The following is a 14,613-nucleotide window of genomic DNA, read 5'->3' as shown; positions in this document are numbered from 1 at the left end:
CCTACTACCTTGATTCGCTGGCTCACGTCTTCCCCTTTTTGTATAGCTAAACACTCAATTACCTATTTAGGCATACACATTGGCAGAGAACCATCGTCTCTCTATTACCTTAATTACCCTCCTCTAATCAATAAGATTGTGCAGGAATTGGAGGCTTGGCTGACCCTCCCCCTCTCACTCTTTGGGAGATGCCATCTCTTCAAAATGGTCTCATTTGCGAGATTGCTATACCCTCTACAAACACTTCCTATTTTGCTAAAGCATTCTGATGTACAAAAGATTCATACGGCTCTATACGCCTTTCTATGGAAACGCAAAAAAACATATATTGCATCACAGAAGCTACGTCTCCCCAGGAGTGAGGGCAATGCAGTCCTGCCTCCTTAGCTAGGGTCTCGACGCAGCATTTACCCATTGGTCGCATAATGGACTTATTAATGTCATATCTGTCTTTGATGATACCAAGCGATCTTTTCAATTCTTCTCTGTTTTAGCTTCTCAGTACTCTCTACCAGGATCCCATATCTTCCACCATGATCAGCTGGTGACCTATCTCCGGTCCTGCTATTCCCCTAAACAGGATCCCTTCCAACGCTCCTTCATAGAGACACCGCTTCAGCAAGACCACTACACCATTTCGGACATCTACCGTCATCTAATCTGTCACCAATCTGCAAACTACCACCTTACTCCCTTTAAACCTTGGACCCCCATACTTTCTACAGACAATACTCCAGAAAAAATAATGTCGGGATACAGGAAAATTGTTTCACTTGTTCTCTGCGAAACATGGCGCGAAACTCAATTCAAACTCGTCCACCGGGCCTATTATCCTTTCTCCACAAACTTGGCAGTTGCTGCCTGCCCAACATGCCCTTGGTGTGATCACAACCAACTGACCTTGTTCCATCACTTGTGGGAATGTGCTTGAGTTTCATCTTTCTGGGACCAAATTTTTCATTACATCAATCAACTATACAACATCTCTGTCTCCAAAGATCCCATGATTTGTGTCTTTAGCTATGGAGAGCCTACAACTTTGGCACATCCCACTGCTTTCCCCCAGTGGATACATATTTGCCTTTTTGTAGTCCGCAGAGCCCTCTTGCAAGCCTAGATACATGCAAACCCCCCACCTCTAAAAATGGTGACACAGGCGCTAACTAACCTTTTCAACCTGGAAAAGCTTGACACCATCACCCAAAACTTTAATTCCACTCGTCGTTTCATCTCAAGATGGAGATGCTACATGGAGAATTCCTTTTCGCCTGCTGAATTAGCCATTCATGTGGAACCCTTCTGCTATACAGACTGGTATCTCAAAGCTCAACACGTTGGGTAAACTCCAAATGACCAACTCACTCTCTAGCCCCACCCCCCATTTATCCTCCCCCCCGACTCTCCGTGGAGTACATACTTCGCACCTAGCCCACATGGTAATCCTTCTACAGTGTTTTATCAGATAGAGAAGTATTTCTGTTCAGGCTACTGCAACCAAGCCTACTGCAACCAAGCTTCCATTCCCAGGGAATTGATTAACTTGAAGGTCCGGCTTTCTCTACTGCCATGTTATACCTTACATACCTATTTCTAACAATGTTTCTTTTACACTGTATTTGTTGTACAGGCTTTTGTACTCCTAGTCTTACAAATACTTTTGGCTGATAGGTTTTTATATCGAGATTGTATTCTTGTATTTACCTTGCAAAAATTCAATAAGCATTTATTTAAAAAAAAAGATAGAGCCAACACCTGGCTACATTTTGAGAGAAACCTGCAATGAAGAAGTATGCTTTCTGCCATTGCTGACCTCTTTGGCTGTATTGCTAACCAGTGGCCATAATAATTTCTCAGTCACTGAGTCCCTGGCCTGGAACAGATTAGGAGTTCTGTCTTCACTCTGCTTATTAACCACTTGCCCTCCAGAGGATTTACCCCCCTTCCTGACCATGCCATTTTCTGTTATGACACTGCGTTACTTTAACTGACAATTGTCATGCAGTGCTGCACCCACATGAAGTTATGTCCCCACGAATTGAGCTGTCTTTCGGTGGTATTTGATTGCCTGTGCGTTTTTTATTTTTTGCGCTATAAAAAAAAACAAAACAATAATTTTGAGTAAAAAATATTTTTTACTTTTTGCTATTAAACATATCCAGTAAAAAAAAAAAAAAAAAAAAATCAAATTTCATCATAAATTTAGGCCAAAATGTATTCTGTGACATGTCTTTGCTAAAGAAAATCCTAATACGTGTACATTAAATGGTTTACGTGAAAGTTTACAAATGGTGGTATATATACTGGAATAATTTTTTATTTTTTTACTAATAATGGCGGCGATCAGCAACTTATAGTTGGACTTGCGCATGCCCCCTACCCGGACATGTAAAATCACATATACATACGTGATTTTGTGCACCCGTGCTGCCCTGTAGAAGTATATCTACTATAGGGCGGATGGGAAGTGGTTAAAACCAGAAGCATTCATTTATTATATTACAGCTTACCGATTCTTAGCTATGATGGCTGCATTTGTTTTCTTTTTCTGGCTTTCTTTCTGCTTTCATTTGGTGATCTATGCATCCCCACGTGGGCAATCCATTCATGCAAATTAGGACACAGCAGGAACATGGACAGAGCCACTAAGTCCCATAATGACATCTGTTTGGGTGCAGGTGACAGCTCTGAATGCTACATGGGTGTCACATTGGGAGCAGTGGCTGTGTCTGTGCAGCATCTGTGTCCCAATAGACAGCTATGGGATTGCCAGCACGAGGATGAAAGGAACACCTATGCACCTGTGTGCCGGTATCACACGGCCCTGCATCGGCACAGACAGATTTTGGGTGAGGACCTCTCGTGTTCTGAAAGTGGAGCAAAATGCGACAAATGTATGTACCTGACTAGAACTTACACCACTTCTAGAATGCACACAAGACGCTTTCACAAAGAAAAAATAGTTGGAGCCATTTTCTCTCTATACACCAAGCGAGAGCTTTGCTCCCCTTCCCTAAGCTATGAACTGTGGGGATTTATTTGGAATTCAGTGCAGTCATTGCACCACAATGTAAAAGTGGTGCATTCTGGAACAACCTGAATTGGGTGCACGTTTCTGTCAGAACCAAGTGTCTGAAATGCTTCATGAATTTGGCTCAAAACAGTAACAACAGGGATTGACGCCAGAAAAGTGCTGTAGCGGCTTTACTGAACTGACCCCCATAGCGTTTTCTATGTGCGCCACTAGTGACCTGCGCTTATCCAAGTCGGCAGGTGACCACACGTGTGAATGAGCCCTGTGAGGTCATTTATTGGCCGTTTTATAACCTAATGGCAGACATCACAGGTGTGAAGTATTTCGGAGCCCTCATGTATCATTGTGCACTCTACTGTCAGTTATCACGGATATTCATTACTGGTGTTTCATGCACATCATTTATTCAGTTTGTGCGCGTACAAGTACGTTGTAAAACGTAGCACCTTTCCTTTACACCTAAACCGCTACTTCCACCCCTCGCTCGGTACTCTCGCAAGTGCGCATGCGTCTTGGGAAAAAAAAGTAAACATCGCGCCTGCGTGGAAGCAATGTTTCCTGTATCTATGGGAACCAGAGTTCGGCCAGCCAGGCGGCGAGATGCGGTTGAAGAGGTTTCTGCTCCGGTATTATCCGCCAGGTGAGGACGGGAGGGTTCAGTAAAAGTGACATAAAGGCTGTATGGCAGGTTGACCGATTTAGTGGTGTATAATATGCAATGTTCAAACATCGGCAGAAGAAGGATTGGAGTCACTGTACCGGGGTGGCCATGGCGCTGGTAGATTGACCCTGTTCCGGTACAATGGGGTCACACATGGGGGCATACATGGTGTCATATATGGGGGCGTACAAAGGGGCATACATGGGGTCATATATGGGGGCGTACAAGGGGGCATACATGGGGTCATATATGGAGGCATACATAGGATCACTCATGGGGTCATACATGGGGGTATACATGGGGTCACACACGGGGGGTATACATGGGGTCATACATGGAGGCATACATGGGGTCATATATGGAGGCATACATAGGATCACTCATGGGGTCATACATGGGGATATACATGGGGTCACACATGGGGGTATACATGGGGGCATACATGGGGGCATACATGGGGTCACACGTGGGGGCATACATGGGGTCACACATGGGGGCATACATGGGGTCACACGTGGGGGTATACATGGAGTCACACATGGGGGCATACATGGGGTCATACATGGAGGCAGGGCTTTTTTTCTCAGAGGAAAGGTGGTGGAACTCCCCCACCCAAACCTGGCCACGCCCCCATCAAACCCTAGGACCACCCCTTTAGAGAACAGGAATGCAAGTAAAATTTGGGAGGGGCTATAAAAGTAAATGTATGGAATTAACACCGCCCCCCCCCCCCACATTAGTAAGAATAGCGAGTAACACTGCCCCCCCCCACATTAGCAAGAAAAGCGAGAAAAATTGTATCGCCGCTCCTTACCTGATGCTGACGATCCGCGCTATGGTAGGATCGACGAGCAGAGGGCGTGATGACGTCAGCGCGCACCGCCGGGTGTACTAAGATACACCTTTCCTATGGGGGTGGCCGCGCGCCCCCGATGTTTACACGCTGGCGGTAGAGGGGGGGGGGTGAAGCGTGCATGTCCCCGCTCACCGGCTGTGAGCAGCGGCAGTGACAGGTGCCGGGCACGCGCAAGCATGACATAAACAAGCCGCGTCCGGCACCTGTCACTTTCGCTGCTCTGCATAGCTTGTCAGCTCTGCAGAGGCAGTCGGTGAGCGGGGACAAGAAGAAAAAGGTGGCGGAACGCAGTACCGCCGCGTTCCGGCAGAAAGAAAGCCCTGCATGGAGGCATACATGGGGTCATACATGGGGGCATACATGAGGTCACACATGGGGTCATACATGAGGTCACACATGGGGGCATACATGGGGTCACACATGGGGGTATACATGGGGTCACTCATGGGGTCATACATGGAGGCATACATGGGGTCATACATGGGGGCATACATGAGGTCACACATGGGGTTATACATGGGGCATACATAGGGTCACACATGGGGGTATACATGGGGTCACTCATGGGGTCATACATGGGGGTCACACATGGGGTCATACACAGGAGCATACATAGAGTCACACATGGGGTCAGTGTCCACAGATCTGAAGTGGGTTTTTGCAATAATTCTGCAGGATTTGGGGCACAGAGTGTGCAGAGGTTTGAATTTGGTCCTGTTCAGTGTTAATGGTGGACTCCATCTTAATAAACGCCCCCAGATTAATAAACTCTAAACAGTACATGTATTAAACTTGTGCATGGAAGCCTGCAGAGCACTGCAACCTTGATCAGTGGAGTATTTACTAATAGTATTCTTTGTAAAGAATACCCAATCACATGCAAGGAAGATAAAACAAACAGCGTTTTTGCATGCACATGATTGGATGATGGGAGTCATCAGAGCTTCTGCGCATTTACTAAGCTCTGGAGTAACTGCACTTGCACAGTGAACAGTCTGTCTTTAGCAAATCAACCCCATTTTATGGCTCTTATGCATTAAAATCCTGTTTGACAATTTTATTTCTTGATAAAGTTTCACTTTAAACATTAATGCATCTCTTTTTGGGGACTTTTGAGCCCCGTTCACACATTTTCTGCATCTCTGAACCTTTTGCAGATGCATGAAAATATGGGCTTAACTGTTTGTTGTATTTTAGCTCCTGGGCTCAACAGTTTGATACATTTTAGATCCTGGGCTCAATATTACATTTTGTATCACTCAACCCTTCCTCCTAGATTGTAAGCTCCAATGAGCAGGGCCCTCTGTTTCCTCTTGTACCAAATTGTATTGTAACTGTAATGTCTACCTTCATTCTGTAAAGCGCTGTGCAAGTTGTTGACGCTATATAAATCCTGTATTATAATAATAATAATAATAATAACAGTTCAATCTATTTTTAGAACCTGGGTTCAAGTGTTCAATCTATTGTTAGATCTTGGGCTCAACTGTTTGGTATTTTTTTTAGATCCTGGGCTCAACAGTTCATTCCAATTTTAGATCCGTGGTACAACTGTTCAATCTATTTTTAGATTTTGGGGCTCAATATTATGATTAATCTTAAATACTGGGCTTAGCTGTTTGTTCTATCTTTTGATCCTGGGCTCAACAGTTCAATCTATTTTTAGATCCTAGGCTCACCTGTTTGATCTATTTTTAAATGCTGGACTCAACTGTTCAATCTATTTTTAGATCCTGGGCTCAACTGTTCAATCTCTTTTTAAATCCTGGGCTCAACAATTTGATCTGTTTTTAGATCATTGGTTCAACTGTTTAATCTATGTTTAAATCTAGCTCAACTGTTCCATCAATTTTTAGATCTTCGGTTCAACTGTGATAATTTTATTCAGATCCTGGGCTCAACCGTTTGATCTATTTTTAGACCATTGGTTCAGCTGTTTGATCTATGTTTAAATTTGGCTCAACTGTTTGATCTATTTTTAGATCTTGGGCTCAATAGTATGATTGGTTTTGAATACTGGGCACAACTGTTTGTTCTGTTTTTATATTCTGGACTCAACTGTTAAATCTATATTTAGATCATGGGATCAACCATTTGATTTATTTTTAGATCATGGGCTCAAACATTCAAGCTATATTTAGATCTTGGGCTTAACTGTTTATTCTATTTTTAGATCTTGGGCTTAACAGGTTGATCTATGTTTAGATCCTGGGCTCAACTGTTCAATCTATTTTTAGATCTTGGGCTCCACTGTTCACTTTTTTTTTATCCTGGGTTAACCATTCAATCTATTTTTAGATCTTGGGCTTAAGTGGTTGATCTAATTTTAGATCCTGGACTCAACAGTTCAGTCTATTTTTAGATACTGAGTTCATCTGTTCGATCTTGAGGTCAACTGTTTAAAGGGACGCTAAATTTAGGGGCACTACCACTGATTTTTTTGGCTACATTTTACCATGGAATTATCAGGGAGATTTAATATTAGTTATCTCCAGACTTAAAAAGCCAAGCAATTGTCTTAGAAATTGCCATTTCCTAAAACCTTCTATCCAGCATAGTGATGTTCCAGAGCTTCCCTGCCAGCCACTGTGATCTTTGGCAACATCAGCTTCCGGGTACTGATACTCGGCCACTTTCATTGGCCCATCCAAGATGATGTCACTCCCATTCATTCATATTAGCAATACAGGGCATACAGGTAGGTAATGGAACTTTAATGCAGGAGAGCTGTGGGGTTGATTTACTAAAGGCAAATAGACTGTGCAGTTTGGCAGTGCAGTTGCACTCTGCAAGTGTAGTTTCTCCAGAGTTTAGCAAATGAGGTAAAGCTTCATTTTGTAAAGAAGACATAATCACATGCAAGGAACATAAAGAAAACAGCATTTTGCTTGCACATGATTGGATGATGGGAGTTAGCAGCACTCTCACTCATTTACTAAGCTCTGGAGCAATTGCAGTTGCAGAGAGCACACTCTGTCTGTCTTTAGTAAATCAACCCCTGTGTGTGGAGGATGCAGCATACAGGCTCCTGCATGGTTGACATTCCAGCAGAGGTAAGGACCTACCATCATGAGCATGGAGGAAGTCAACAATAAACTACTTCACTGCACTTGTTCCGGTGAGATCTGAGTCTCCCTGCTGTGATGGCAAATGGGACTTGTAGTCTTTCCATTCACAGATCCTACACAACTGTAATAAATTTAAATATCCATAGGATGTTGTAGGAATAAGCATTACGGTAATTGGGGGGAATTTTGATGGTGTGGGTTGGGGAATGGAACCATGTTTCATGTTAAACCTAAAATATAAGTGCAATATAAGTAGAATTCCTGGATAACCCTAACTAATCTTAAAGTGATTGTAAAGGTAAATGTTTTAAAAGATAACAAACGTCAAACTTACCTGCTCTGTGCAGTGGTATTGCACAGAGCCATCCCAACCTCCTTTTCTGGGTTCCCCCACCAGTGCTGTCCACTCTTCTCTATCTACCCCCATAGCAAACTGCTTGGCAGACAAGCAGGCTTGAACTTGAGTTGAGCTGTGTATGTCCAAAAACACACACACACACACACACACACACACACACACACACACACACACACACACACACACACACACAGGCAGCTCATCCTCGCCCTCCCTGCTCCCTCCTCACATGCTCTGAGTGACAGCTGCAGGAGCCAATGGCTCCTGCTGCTGTCACGCTTTCTGTGAGAAGAGAAAGAGGGAGAAGAGCTGCTACAGACGGGAACAGTGTTGAATCGAGATTGGGGAAGAAGAGTTGCTGCAGACAGGCACAGTGCTGGATTGAGATTGGGCTCAGGGAAGTGTTTTAAGGGAGGGAGCAACTTTTGAAAGTTTTTTACCTTAATGCAGAGAATGTGTTATGGTAAAAAAAACCTTTTTGCCTTTATAGCCATTTTAAAAACACTCTGTCCTCCCTCCTAACACTGATCCTAACTAACCTTCGCAAGAAAGATTTATATACTTGCCTATTTTCTGGCCGCTCCGGTCTCGTCACATGGTCTCATTCATTTTCCCTTAAGCCACCACTGGCTGAGAACAGGTGAGCCGATCATGTGACCGAACTGGAGTGGCCTGAAAATAGGTAAGTATATACATCTTTCTTTCACAGCTTAGTTAGTATAGGTGTTAGGAGGGGGAAGGGACATTTTTAAGATTAATTAGAGTTACCCTGGAATTCTACTTCAAAGTGGTTTTAAAAGTAGAAAGCATTTTACTTTAAAGCTAGGTTCACACATTTCCCGCACCACATTGCAATCGCATTGTGTTTTGTAATCTGCTGCATGTGTCAAGGACAGCCCCTGAGATTTTGGCACCTCCTCCAGCAGGAACAAGAAACACATCACCAAAAGTACTTTTCTTCCACCCACACTTTTACCTAACCTGAGAGCAGCAATAGTGTTCTCTGCTAGATTGCCCTCCAGGTCCCCTCCTTAGTTCATGAAGGAGATGGCTGGGTTTCTTTTCTCCTTCTGTGCCTGGCTATGTCTGGAGGGGGGCACACTTCTTTGACAGGGACCAACACAGGCAGAGTGTGTGCACTATCTGCACTTTAGGGCACTTTTTGGTGGGGCTCACATGGTTTCTACAAAAATATATATAATATATGGTATGGTGACAGCATTGGGATTGCCAGATATTTTTGGGTGTCCTTTTGAGTGCTTGTTGAGGGCTGCGCTGGGAAGCCTTGCCCAACAAAGTCCTAACTCATAGACAAGGCAAATTGCCTTGTGTCCTATGTGATCAGTCCACACCACTATGATGTAGTGATGTGTGCTGAAATAAAATGAGGTGTGCACTGGGGAACAATGCAAAAGAGAAAGGATAAGTAAGAGTGATGCAACAATGCAACCAAGATGCCCGAGTGCCCCAGGTATTTTTAGATGCTTCCATCTCCCCTTCATAGAGGTGAGCAGATGTTAGTACTTAAATGTGGAAATCTACAGGGTCCGTTATAGGTATAAAAGAAAAGTGAGTTTGAGGAGTTTACCATGCAACTGAAGTAGGGCCCCACTGCACAGATCCCCTTAAATTTTTGTTTGTGAGGCCCTGATACCAGTGCTGGGACAAGGTAATGCAGCGCCTAGGGCAAAGATGCCAAACTGCCAACTCAACACCCCCCGTTTATGATGTACAAGTTTAGGGGATCTGCTCCTCCCAGCTCTCTCCTCGCTGATCCCAGGAGCAGTGATGCCACTGTCACTACTCAGCTTTGTATCGGAAGGAATTCAGCACAGTGTGTCTCCACCCCTGCAATAAACTGCTGCGCTGAGCTGCCTCTTTTGCCTACCCTTGTCCTGGCCCTGCCTGTTACACATAGTTATTGCCCTGGTTAACCCAACAGTATGCACTGAAATTTAAACAGTTTATTTTTGGTTTGATAGCCCCTTTAACATAAATGAAATCACATTGCGTGGTTGTGAGGCCCACACGCTAGACAGATCAGAAATGTTTTTGTCTATGATGCACACAGGCTCAGAGCAGCAAGGATTCCATTCATCGGGGACATATGCTCTCTGCTGATTAATCAGTCTGTTGTTTGTTGAACAGCTGATTCCTAGACAGCATAAAAGCACAGAGGAATATATACGATGCAAACATTTTGTGAGATGTAAAATAATGACTAATAATAACTTTTTTTGGGGGGGTTATTTCTTCAGGGATCATTTTGGAGTATGAAAGAGGTGGAGAGCTGAAGACCAAGTCTATTGATTTACTGGAACTTTCTCCTGAGTAAGTCTTCCCGCCTTAGTCCATCTCTTCACCCAGATGTATCTTTTGTCAGCATTGTTTTATAGTGTAAATATACATATTTGTAGGGGAATGGGATGAAATCTCGCCAGACAAACAAAATTGCTGCCATAGAAACAGTTACAGATAGGGCATCTGTGGTCACTTTCAGACAAGACTTAGCGACGTGATTCCTTATGGCCCATTAGTTCTTCACTTTATCTTCTTTTCAGTGTCATATGCACTACCATTTCCAAAAAACTACAGCAAAGTATGGCCAACTGTACGAATTAAAGCGGTATTAAACTCCAAAAACATAAATGTTTAATATTGCAGCACAGAATCACATTCCACAGTAATTATTTGAATATCAGCACACACACCTAGGGATTGTTCTAATTGTTGCATCTCTCACCCGGTGCTTTACTCTGATATACACATACAAAAACAATCATAGTTTTAGCAATCACCCCTCCTATTCTTAATACAGCACTATTCACTCAAGTTTGTATGTCCATACACACAGAGTAACTACTGTCTTTGCAAAAATAACTATATTCTTTCACACCATACTGTACATGAAAAAATAATTGCAACACATTGCAAATAGATGAGTATTGATGTACATCTAACATGCATTTGCATGCACATTGCATTGTGTTATGTTGCATTTTTATGCACATTGGAATCCATTTTCATGTCTTCTGTTGCAAAGTGACAATTAAAAATTTATTTTTTATATCTTTACTTTAAGTTGCATTGCATTTACATGCATTCATGTGTTGCATTGCATTAAAATGCACACAGGTTACATTTGAATGCAATGCACTGTGACGCACATGTACAAAACATTGTGATGTGAAAAAGGCAAATAACCATAGTTTTCAAAGAGGTTGTTTTACTACAGGCAAAAAGTCTTTGAGGGTAAGCTCTGCTGACCAGTCATGTGCAAACAAAATGCATTTTGTTTTATTTTCCCTGCATGTTATTGGGTATTCTTTGCAAAGTGAAGCTTCACCTCATTTACTGAGCTCTGAGCAAATTCCACTGCAAAGTGCACAGTATATTTGCCTTTAGTAAATCAATCACAGTGGGTGTTATTTACTAAAACCAGAGAGTGCAAAATCTGGTGCATCTCTGCATAGAAACCAATCAGCTTCCAGGTTTTATTGTCAAAGCTTAATTGAACAAACTGAAGTTAGAAGCTGATTGGCTACCATGCACAGCTGCACCAGATTCTGAGTGCTCTAATTTTAGTAAATCTCCCCTAGTGTGTCCTTGCATTGACCTGTGTCAATCCTGTGCTGAAAAGTGCAAGTCACTGCACACTGTGAAAAAACCTTAAAAGCGCCACATATTTGTTAACATTTTCCATGTGTAGAAATGTTCATATCCTTTGTACAAGACTAATTTGCTTACATTTGCATTTTCCATTAACCTCTTCCCTACTGCGCTTTAGCTGAAAGACGGATACAGCGCGGTTGTCTAGTTCTAGGAGGACATCCATGGATGTCCTCCCAGAACACACCCAGCTGATCACGTGATATGGTAAACGGCCAATCACAGCAGCCTTTTACCACATGATCAGCTGTGTCCAATGACACAGAAGATCACCGGGTAAATACAGTTGCCGGTTATCGGCTGCACTTTCCTCACGCTGTCACAGTGTGAGGAAAGTACTGCTGATAGCCGGCAATTGTCAGAGAAGTGATTGGCACTGATCATCAGGGCACTGATGATCAGTGCCCAGCAGTGCCGCCCACCTGTGCCACCCACCTGTGCCCATCAGTGCCACCCACCTGTGCCCTGCAGTGCCACCCACCTCTGCCCAGCAGTGTCTAGCAGTGCCACCCGCCTGTGCCCAGCAGTGCCACCCATCAGTGCTGCCCAGCAGTGCTGCCAGTCAGTGCCACCCATCAGTGCCATCTATCAGTGCCCATCAGTGCCGCCTATCAGTGTAGCATCATCAGTGCTGCATATAAATGCCACATATCAGTGCCTCCTATCAGTGCCCATCAGTGCTGCCTATCCGTGACCATCAGTGCTGCTTATCAGTGCCCATCAGTGCTGCTTATCAGTGCAGCCTCATCAATGCATATCGGTGAAGGAGAAAAATTACCTGTTTGCAAAATTTTATAATAGAAACAAAGAAAAACGTTTTGCTATTTTTTTTGTTTATAGCGCAAAAAATAAACCCGCCCAGTGGTGATTAAATACCACCAAAAGAAAGCACTATTTGTGTGAAAAAAATGATAAAAATTTCATATGGGTACAGTGTTGCATGACCGCGCAATTGTCATTCAAAGTGCAACAGCACTGAAAGCTGAAAATTGGCCTGGGCAGGAAGGGGGTATAAGTGCCCTGTAGGCTAGTGGTTAACACTGTTAAAATGATTGTCATTGGTAAATTTTCTTGTTTTAATACAAAGATGGCTTATTACTTTTTTCACTGTGTAAAGCACTAATGTGGATCTGCTGGTGGATGAAATACAGAAAGCTGAGCCTCTCATTACTGCCTCCCGTACCCAGCAAGTAAAACAACTCTTACTAAGATTGCAAGAAAAAATAGGACAACAAGACCACCATAAGTTTTATCTGTTCAAGGTAAGGCCCCTTGGTTTTGTTTTTTGAACACCAGGATGAGCTTGTTGTGTGATGGGTTATGCCTCTGACCTGCATGGTAACATTTTCATGCTGAAATAAAATATATTTTTCATGTACAACATTTCGATTAAAGTAAATCACTAAATCTCTACAATGCATGCTCATTTCCGTATATTTTGTTTCTTTAAAAATTATACAAGTACAAAAATATGCCTAAATGTGAAAGAGGAGGTGCAGCGCTATATAACTAGACACAATAATAAATAAACCACTAATGGTACACAATAGTGATAAACAGTGACTGAAATTAATAACGCCACTAAATGCTGGCCGTAAAGTGAGGAGAGTGAAACAGTCCAATGAAGGAGTGCTCTTGAGATCCGGGATGATCTTCAAACGTCCTATATGAAGGACCAACAGGCGATAAAATATGAAGACTGCGCACTCACCAGATACGCAATCTTTATGCGCATTTGTGTAAAATATCACTGGACCTCCTGTATCCTCATCCTGGTCTGGTCAGATCTGGTCAGCATATCCCTCAAGGCCTGGTATCCAAATAGATGTAGCTTTTCCGTAGATTTGGCCGGTTTTCACCAATGCTCAAATAAATAGAAAGGGCCACATAGTGTAATATCCTCAGGTATCTTTATTAGAGGTACAGGATAGCAGGAAAACTGGCATGCAAAAGTATACTGACCAAATGAAAATCAAAGATGGCCGCCGGGGCCCCTCGTGGCGCCGGCGGTGAGGCGTCCGACCTGCTGTAGCTTTCCCACAAAAATATGCCTATCTATCCTGCCAGAAATCCACTGAGCTCCTAACTTCCTGTTGTGGGCTAATGATACTGCTAGATTAAAATCCCAATAAGTTTTATTAGTCTTGCCCAGTTCACCTGTATGGTGAAACCCCAAATTCCTGAAATGAGGGGAGGGGGCAGTATTCTGTAATCTAATCCAGGACTGTAGCCTAGGGTGATAACACTGCCTATGCATATATTCAGTGAGTAAGTGTTGTCAGCCTAGGACAGGAATTGAGGTACTGGCAGATTACTTAAAGGAAAAAAATCCAGAAAAAAAATGAATGCAGCCACCACATCTAAGTATTTTAGTGCTGCAATATAATTCATTCATATTGCACATTTCACCCCCCTAGCTAGCCAAATTTAACTTAACTACCCCCTTCCACATCTGCTCACGTAGCTGAGCCTGGTTAGAAGCTTATATTCTACAGTCTAATTGTTTCTCACCACCTATTGCACATGTACTGTGAGCTCCCTTGGACTTTTTTGGAGCTGTCTCCCAAAACTGGAGATGCCTATATATGAAAAACACTCTAAACTGGCCATACACCATTAAATCTTCAATGTTCAAAAACGTTTGCTTTGGGAACGTTCACTTGATTTTCTAATGATTAGTGACATCAAACTGACGTTCATTTTTGACCGTAGTGATGAGAAAACTCAAAAAGAGCAGGATGGAAATTTCAACTGTGAATGTGGTTTTTGTTTGGGAAAAATCGTACATATTGTAACAAAACCTATTGTATCTGGGATTCCATTCATATAGCAGGTCTGGATTAAATTCTAAGGGTTTTCACAGGCTCTAAGGGCTTTTTTTTGTTTAGCTTGCAGGTTGATTATCCCATCCATTTCCAGTGCACAACGTTCAATGATCCCTTAGATTTAAAGCTCAACTCCGGGTTGGTC

The 14,613-nt window shown here is 42.9% G+C and overlaps 1 protein-coding gene across 1 annotated transcript in view; it reads left to right on the top strand.

Moving 5' to 3' along the window:
• Positions 1–3,576: 3,576 nt before the first annotated feature.
• DAW1 (dynein assembly factor with WD repeats 1) overlaps positions 3,577–14,613 on the top strand; it is a 77,693-nt gene continuing 66,656 nt past the window's right edge. Inside the window, exons 1-3 of the mRNA XM_089681516.1 lie at positions 3,577–3,671; positions 10,233–10,305; positions 12,761–12,905. Of these exons, the coding sequence (XP_089537642.1) occupies positions 3,632–3,671; positions 10,233–10,305; positions 12,761–12,905 (258 nt within the window). The 5' untranslated portion in view covers positions 3,577–3,631. The remainder of the gene's footprint in view (positions 3,672–10,232; positions 10,306–12,760; positions 12,906–14,613) is intronic.

This window comes from Staurois parvus, unplaced genomic scaffold (genome assembly GCF_062004578.1).
Source record: "Staurois parvus isolate SC_StPar_1 unplaced genomic scaffold, SC_StPar_1.0 ptg000270l, whole genome shotgun sequence".
In the NCBI taxonomy this organism is placed as follows: domain Eukaryota; kingdom Metazoa; phylum Chordata; class Amphibia; order Anura; family Ranidae; genus Staurois; species Staurois parvus.
Note: the sequence above shows the minus strand (reverse complement) of the source record. Positions and strands in the feature narration are given on the sequence as shown.